Source organism: Diabrotica virgifera, chromosome 2 (assembly GCF_917563875.1).
Source record: "Diabrotica virgifera virgifera chromosome 2, PGI_DIABVI_V3a".
NCBI classification, from domain to species: Eukaryota; Metazoa; Arthropoda; class Insecta; order Coleoptera; family Chrysomelidae; genus Diabrotica; species Diabrotica virgifera.
Genome location: NC_065444.1, coordinates 77065146 through 77074845, shown reverse-complemented (window position 1 = coordinate 77074845; position 9700 = coordinate 77065146). Strand labels below are relative to the sequence as shown.

General features: G+C 35.0%; 1 protein-coding gene across 1 annotated transcript; it reads left to right on the top strand.

Moving 5' to 3' along the window:
* The first annotated feature begins 444 nt into the window (after positions 1–444).
* On the top strand, positions 445–1659 carry LOC126880730 (uncharacterized). The gene is made up of 2 exons (XM_050644778.1): positions 445–493; positions 578–1659. The coding sequence occupies exons 1-2, from the start codon at positions 445–447 to the stop codon at positions 1657–1659; spliced, it is 1131 nt and encodes a 376-aa protein (XP_050500735.1).
* The last annotated feature ends 8041 nt before the right edge of the window (positions 1660–9700 follow it).

The window sequence follows — 9700 nt, the reverse complement described above, 5'->3', positions numbered from 1 at the left end:
GTGGCGATTTCTCAAAACATCATCTGGGCCATTAGTTTGTTTTGATTGTGTTTGCGTTTATAGTAATTATATTGGATACTGTTTATATTTAATATTTTAGTATTATCGTTGGTATTATTATAGTATTTTAGTATTTTCTATTATAGTATTTTAGTATTATAATAGTTTATAGTTTATTATTAATACATAGTTTATAGTTTTTGATCTCTTGCTAGTTTTAAGATATCCTTTTACATATAAAAACTTAAGTCATGAATCACTATTGTTGTGTTCCAAATTGTTTCTCGTGGGCGAAAAAAAAACCCGGAAATTAGCTTCCATACGTTTCCTACTGTGGGAAAATCTAGGGTGATTGTGGAAACTAAGCTGGGAAACAAAGAATTAGTGGATCGGCGCCAAATTTGGATTAAAAATTTAAGAATTGGAAAGAAGGTTTCCCCTCACATGAGAGGCTGTTCTCTACACTTTACCGCCGAAGACTATTTTCGCGCAGGTATGTAATACATAATTCAATTTTGTAGGTTAAGTTGTTTTGTATTTTGATTTCATATTAAGCACTTGTTTTTTTTTATTTCAGATCGAATAAAAAGGCGTGTTTTGAAGTTAAACGCCGTTCCCACTCAGAATCATCCATTGGCATCTGAACCTACGCCTGGAACATCAGGAAGAGAAGAACGAGCCAAGAAAAAGCACCAGCAAGAAGAAGCTCCAAAACCTTCATGTTCTGGTGAATGTGAATATGTTAATGAAGATGAGATTAATAATTCAGATATTTCAGCAGCTGCCAAGGGTTTGTTACTCTTAATGAATGGAGGCCATACCCATACCTCTGATAAAGTGTCTCCTTCTTCCACCCGTGATGCAGAAGTACAAGTGAACACACCAAAAGTTGAGACTGTCTGTGAACTTATAAAGACTGACGGTGAATTAAAACACTTTGCAGGTATAAACAATTTTCAAATATTCAATTGTATAGTAAATGTGTTTGAAAAATACCACAAAGACAAAAAAGTGCATAGGCTTAATTGTAGACAAAGAATAATGTTAGTTCTAGTGAAGCTGAAGACTAGTTTACCCTATGTTACATTAGCTTTTTTATTTAGTATTTCCCCAGTGCTGTGTAAAACATACATTTGTGACACGATTCCAATTTTATCGGACATTTTAAAGCCACTTATATATTTTCCCCCAAAAGAGGAAATACTTCAAAATATGCCAATCTGCTTTTCCAATTTCCAAAATGTTAGAGTAGTACTAGACTGCACCGAAATATACATTCAGACACCAAAATGTTTATGCTGTAGGATACGCTTTTATTCACAGTACAAATCGCATATGACTCTAAAGTTTATGACAGGGGTCTCTCCTGCAGGGTTGATAACTTTTGTCAGTAAACCTTATGGTGGAAGGGCATCTGATAAAGTAATTTTTGAAGGTAGTAAGGTTATTAATTTATTAGAGCCTCATAGAGATGCAATAATGGTGGATAAAGGCTTTCGGATTGACAATATTTGTGATTTACACAATATTAAATTAATTCAACCGCCTTTCTTAAAAAATAAAGCACAACTGAGCAGTGAAGAAGCAATTATCATTGCCAAAATAGCTTCAGCAAGAGTGCATATTGAGAGGTCTAATCAGAGATTAAAAATTTTTTAATATATATTAAGTGGGAAGTTTCCCTGCAATTTAATACCACAAGCATATGATATTTTTATAATCATATGTGGAATAACAAATTTGTCATCACCTATTTTATCAGATTCAAGGTTTTTAAAAAATTTCATCAATTTTTATAAAAATTGTTCTAAAAATCAAACAGGAGTAGGATGTGCTATGTATGTGCAAAATACCCATCAACATAATAATTATAAATTATCTAGTATTAGTAGTATTTTTACAGCTGAGATTATAGCCATCGAAAAAGCTCTAGAATGGATCAAAGAGAATAATATTGAAAAAGCTGTTATAATAACAGACTCCAGATCTGCAATATATGCAATTCAAAACACTGATTTTAATTCATACAAATCAAAAATTTTATGTAATATAAAAAATAATTTGTCTAAAGTGTTAGTAGTATTTATATGGGCAAAAGGGCATGCCGGTATACTGGGTAATGAGAAAGTGGATGAGTTGGCCAAAGATGCAATAAAAAATGGTGAGATCCTAACTCAGATCTTATCGACAGATGCAATAAATGACGTCAAAGATAGAATAAATAAAATATGGAAAAAACAATGGAAAAATATTTCAAGCATATCAAAAAATTTATATTTTTCTTTACATCAAGAACTTCCTCCGCCACCTGAATACATATTTAAGTATAACCTGCCAAAGCAAGATATTTCTACTATCGTCAGATTAAAAACTCGACACGGAAAATATGAGGCACATCTGCACAAATTAGGAATAGTTAATTCATCAGTCTGTTTTTGTGATAATGTTTGGATTAGAGATTTGAACCATATTTTCTTTGAATGCAAAATTAACGAGAGATATATAAATCAATTGTATTACAATTTACGACAAACACAAGTTCATTTTCCAATTAGTATAGAATATCTACTAAGTTGTCATAAAATGGAAATATTTAAATTACTCATAAACTACTTGAAAGAAACAAATATAGTCATTTGAGTCAGATAGGTGGGAATATAACAAAACTAATAAATTGAGGTAAAAATAAAATAAAAATCTGTGGCTAACGGACCAGCATCCAAGCCATTTTTTCACACATTTCTATAAACACACTATATAACACACACACACACACACACACACACACACACACACACACACACACACACACACACACACACACACACACACACACACACACACACACACACACACACACACACACACACACACACACACACACACACACACACACACACACACACACACACACACACACACACACACACACACACACACACACACACACACACACACACACACACACACACACACACACACACACACACACACACACACACACACACACACACACACACACACACACACACACACACACACACACACACACACACACACACACACACACACACACACACACACACACACACACACACACACACACACACACACACACACACACACACACACACACACACACACACACACACACACACACACACACACACACACACACACACACACACACACACACACACACACACACACACACACACACACACACACACACACACACACACACACACACACACACACACACACACACACACACACACACACACACACACACACACACACACACACACACACACACACACACACACACACACACACACACACACACACACACACACACACACACACACACACACACACACACACACACACACACACACACACACACACACACACACACACACACACACACACACACACACACACACACACACACACACACACACACACACACACACACACACACACACACACACACACACACACACACACACACACACACACACACACACACACACACACACACACACACACACACACACACACACACACACACACACACACACACACACACACACACACACACACACACACACACACACACACACACACACACACACACACACACACACACACACACACACACACACACACACACACACACACACACACACACACACACACACACACACACACACACACACACACACACACACACACACACACACACACACACACACACACACACACACACACACACACACACACACACACACACACACACACACACACACACACACACACACACACACACACACACACACACACACACACACACACACACACACACACACACACACACACACACACACACACACACACACACACACACACACACACACACACACACACACACACACACACACACACACACACACACACACACACACACACACACACACACACACACACACACACACACACACACACACACACACACACACACACACACACACACACACACACACACACACACACACACACACACACACACACACACACACACACACACACACACACACACACACACACACACACACACACACACACACACACACACACACACACACACACACACACACACACACACACACACACACACACACACACACACACACACACACACACACACACACACACACACACACACACACACACACACACACACACACACACACACACACACACACACACACACACACACACACACACACACACACACACACACACACACACACACACACACACACACACACACACACACACACACACACACACACACACACACACACACACACACACACACACACACACACACACCCACACATCAATTTTTATATTTTTTATTTTATCTGCTGGTTATAAAAAAATGTCTTACATTTAGAAATATAGTTCTTACAGTCTATCTTTGCCATCCATAAAATTATTCATGAATTACTTTTTATACTAGGTCTCATTTTTTACTCGCAGAAACTAGTATCGCAAAATTAAGCCGATTATCCATAGAAACCACAATACGTTAAACAAGGGTAAACAATACAGCATGTCTTTGATACCTTGTTGAAGTTATACTTCTTTAGGCACGATTGGGAAAATGTTGAGAGTGAATTTTTATAAAAGCGACAGTATGAAGTACGCATATACTGACAGTATGAAGTTAGTTGCTAAATCTTTTGTTAGTTGCGAAGTCTTTTAAGTTATGTATGTATCGATGCAAAGTGTGAAAAAATATATTGGTGTTTTTAGTAAATATATTTATTATAATTTTTGTGTCTTTGTTGGGAATACGATAATAGTATTAAAATATGATAAAGAGAAAATTTGTGTAGAAAACCTGATGTTTTTTAGATTCTCTACGATTCATCAAGGGAAAAGTAATTGCGGAGAGACTACAGTTCATAAAAAATGACATATTAACGTTATTTTTAATTTTTGGTATTATTTTAAGTATTAATATTATTTTGATATTTAAATAAAATACAATTAAACTGTTTAAAATATATTTATTTCGTTGAAATGATAATAATAGAAGTATAATTTCTTAGGTACATACAAAGTACACACTCTATTTTTTACTATGACTTTTGACGTTTATCATTTTCAGTGATAGTGACACTAGCACATTAGTTGTGTTAAATGGATTAAATTAGTTAAATATAAAAATGTACAATATAATTTTATAAAATACGTCCAACGATAATAGCCATTTTCTAATTATTACATTGACAGTACGTATCTATGATATTTCACATCAACATAATATGTTTCACTTACCCCCGGTCTTTTCACCTCCGAATAACTATTTATTAGGAAGTTTATCCGGCAGATTAAATGTAAATCTGTCAAATAAACCTCCGAATAACTTTTATTCGGAGGTGAAAAGACCGGGCCTTAATGTTTTGATTTAAATTGTTTGAAAATGAATCATGACGTTTGGGCAAAGATAAAATGGAACAACTATATGCTTTGATACTGAAAATTTTATAATTTTATGGACAAAGCTTACAAAGAGTTAGAGAAAAAACAATAACAAATACAATTTACTGAAATTACATAAATCGTCAATATTATATACAAAATAAAAGATAATGTAATAAACCAAAACCAATCTATTGCTAAATTTAAATTATTGAAAGTTGCATAATACAACCTTAGGAACTAATAAGTTTATGTTGCTGCATATGATACCCAAATATAGATAAAAATACTTCAGTTATGTACTTGTATATAAGGGATTTTTCACCACCCTTATGAAGAGGAGTAATAATGGCTATCTAAAATAGTCAATAATTATAAAGAATTATTATTTTTGTATAACTATATTAGAAATGATGTATAACTGTAAATAACTATGTAGAAGAAAAATGATCCAAGACTTACAAGAGAGCAAAATACCAAATAAAATTATAAGAATGATAGAAATGACAATGCGAGATTCCCAAGCAACAATAGACACCGGAAGAGAGAGAACAGAAATAATAAAAATTAAAAATGGAGTAAGACAAGGAGATGCGCTCTCAACTGTACTATTTATTCTATCATTAGATAAGATAATAAAAAAGTTGTCAAACGCAGGAACTATAAATAAAAATACAGTACAAATAATTGGATATGCGGACGATATAACCATAGTAGCAACAGATAAAAAGGCATTAAAGAAAACCTTTCAAGAAATAGAAAACGAATCCAAACTAAGAGGACTGGAAATAAATGAAAATAAAACAAAATACATGAATGTAAGTAAAAAAAAGAAGACGCAACTGACAGCAATGACAATAGACGCACACAGCTTCGAAGAGGTTGAAACATTCAAATATTTGGGAGTATTAGTCAACAGAAGAAATGAAAGTGTAGATATGAAAAGAAGAATTCAAGCAGGAAACAAAGCATTCTACAGAAATAAAAAAATTTTCAAAGATAAGAAGATAAGCCGAAATACAAAAATGAAAATCTACAAAACGACCATAAGACCAATAGTGCTATATGTTTTGGAGACATTCACATTAACAGCAAGAGAAGAAGAGCAGCTGAAAGTTTTTGAGAGAAAAATTATGAGAAAAATTCTGGGACCAAAGATGGAAAACGAAGAGGATGCAAGGCAATGGATGAACCACGAAATACAAGAATGGATGGGTCAAGAGAACATAGTAAGAGCAACAAAAGCACAGAGAATTAGATGGTATGGACACATAATGAGAAGAGAGAAGAACAATCCGTTAAGAGTTATAACCGAATGGATACCACCAGGTACAAGAACCAGAGGCAGGCCTAAACTCAGATGGAGACAACAAGTGGAAGAAGACTTAAGAAGTATGGAAATTAGAAATATAGGAAGCAAAATCAGAGAGAGAGAAGAATGGAGAAAGGTAGTGGAAACAGCGAAGTCACACCAGCAATTGTAAAACCAAAGTCAGAATGGGATGATCCCCCACAAAAAGGATCTTCAAGTGAAAACAGCTTCAGCTTCCTCGGGAGCGTACAGCTTGTATATATATATATATATATATATATATATATATATATATATATATATATATATATATATATTTATTTTTAGCATCTTATGACGTCCCCCCATGTTAAACCGTAGTCTCTCGTGGCTTCCAGGTCTTCGTGAACTCCGATATACGGTTGCCACGAGGACTTTCCCTAAAATGTATCGCAAATGAAAGGTACCACTTCCTACAATGCTTACACAAAATATTGGCCGGACGTCCTCAGTCACGTTATCTGTATAATAATATACACATTACTTGGAGCAATTGCCGTCAGGCGCGCCATGTTCGCTTGTTGTATATCTAAAATCACTTTAACGGTTTTGATGGCATCCAAATATATATTTATTCAGTTTGCGGTTGTAGTGGTCTCCGTATATTTGAGTTTATGTCCTCATGGCTTCCACTGCGCTGTTGTCACCTCAAATGTTGGAATTTAGACTTCGGATATTTTTATAATTGATTATTGTAGTATGTTGAAAAAAATATTGTTGTGATATATTAATGATATTTTTTTGTATAATTAACAATGTATTTTTTTTCACTGCAAAAATAAAAAATTAAAAAGTATGTTCATTAAAATTGATGAATTTATCATAACCAGTTGCCGAATCTGCTGGTCTAATTGCTCAATTGTAACATATTATAGAAGTGTTAAAATTGAATTCTTAATTTTTTATTACAAAACTTTTACCTCGACAGCGTAGGGTACAAGAGGACGTAAGTACAAAATTTTTAATAATATAATTTGTTCAACTAATAGGTGCAAAGGTGTCTGGAAAATAATAAAAATGTTTAAAACATTGCTTACTTATTTCATACACTCAATGTATTTTTTTATGTAAGGATATAGAAAATAATATTTTGAAAAATATTTAAAATATAGTAGTAAGTCTTAAATTTCACATTACATAAAGTAGTTAAGTCTGCTAGTCTACAAAATTAAAAACAAATAGAATACATACTTAAAAAAAATTAAAGCACTCATGCCATACCAAACGAACTACATTCTTACATATTTTAAAAAGAAAAATCTTTAATTTTGCCCAACCCGACTAAACTATCGGCAGGTAAAAAGTCTGCAGTATGCGGGGGCCCTACTGTTGAAATAGATTAGAAAATTAAAATAAACTTATCTACCATTATGAAATTCTAATTTGACACAAAAAACTGTATCCTGGATTAAGAACAAGTGTGTAGAATACTCTCGTGAATTAAGAAGCGTTTCTACTGTAGGGTGACCATATCATAAATTTACCCATATTAAGCTGCACCCCCCACCATCGCGAATAAAGTTCGGACTAGGCAAAAAATTTAGTGCTATTTATGTGCTAATTAGTTGCTCTATTCCGAATTTTGTTGCTCAAACCGTTTACCAGGAAATCGCGTTGAAAGTGGGGGGGTGCAGGTTAATGTAAAGCTGCACCCACCCACACCGAAAAAAGCTCAAACTTCTTGATTTTTTTTGGTGATAAATTTAGTGCTATTTATGTGCTAATTAGTTGCTCTATTCCGAATTTTGTTGCTCAAACCGTTTACCAGGAAATCGCGTTGAAATTGGGGGGGTGCAGGTTTATGTAAAGCTGCACCCACCCACACCGAAAAAAGCTCAAACCTCTTGATTTTTTTGGTGATAAATTTAGTGCTATTTATGTGCTAATTAGTTGCTCTATTCCGAATTTTGTTGCTCAAACCGTTTACCAGGAAATCGCGTTGAAAGTGGGGGGTGCAGGTTAATGGCAAGCTGCACCCACCCACACCGAAAAAAGCTCAAACTTCTTGATTTTTTTGGTGATAAATTTAGTGCTATTTATGTGCTAATTAGTTGCTCTATTCCAAATTTTGTTGCTCAAACCGTTTACCAGGAAATCGCGTTGAAAGTGGGGGGGTGCAGGTTAATGGAAAGCTGCACCCACCCACACCGAAAAAAGCTCAAACTTCTTGATTTTTTTTGGTGATAAATTTAGTGCTATTTATGTGCTAATTAGTTGCTCTATTCCGAATTTTGTTGCACAAACCGTTTACCAGGAAATCGCGATCAAATTGGGGGGGTCCAGCTTAATGGCAAACTGCACCCACCCACACCGAAAAAAGTTCAAACTTATTGATTTTTTTTGATGATAAATTTAGTGCTATTTATGTGCTAATTAGTTGCTCCATTCACACCGAAAAAAGTTCAAACTTATTGATTTTTTTGGTGATAAATTTAGTGTTATTTATGTGCTAATTAGTTGCTATAATCCAAATTTTGTTGCTCAAACCGTTGACCAAGAAATCGCGTTGAAAGTGGGGGGGTGCAAGTTAATGGCAAGTTGCACCCACCCATACCGAAAAAAGCTCAAACTTCTTGATTTTTTTGGTGAAAAATTTAGTGCTATTTATGTGCTAATTACTTGCTCTATTCCGAATTTTGTTGCTCAAACCGTTGACAAGGAAATCGCGTTCAAAGTGGGGGGTCCAGCTTAAGGGCAAGCTGCACCCACTTACACCGAAAAAAGTTCAAACTTATTGATTTTTTTGGTGATAAATTTAGTGCTATGTATGTGCAAATTAGTTGCTCTATTCCGAATTTTGTTGCTCAAACCGTTGACCAGGAAATCGCGTTCAAAGTGGGGGGGGTCCAGCTT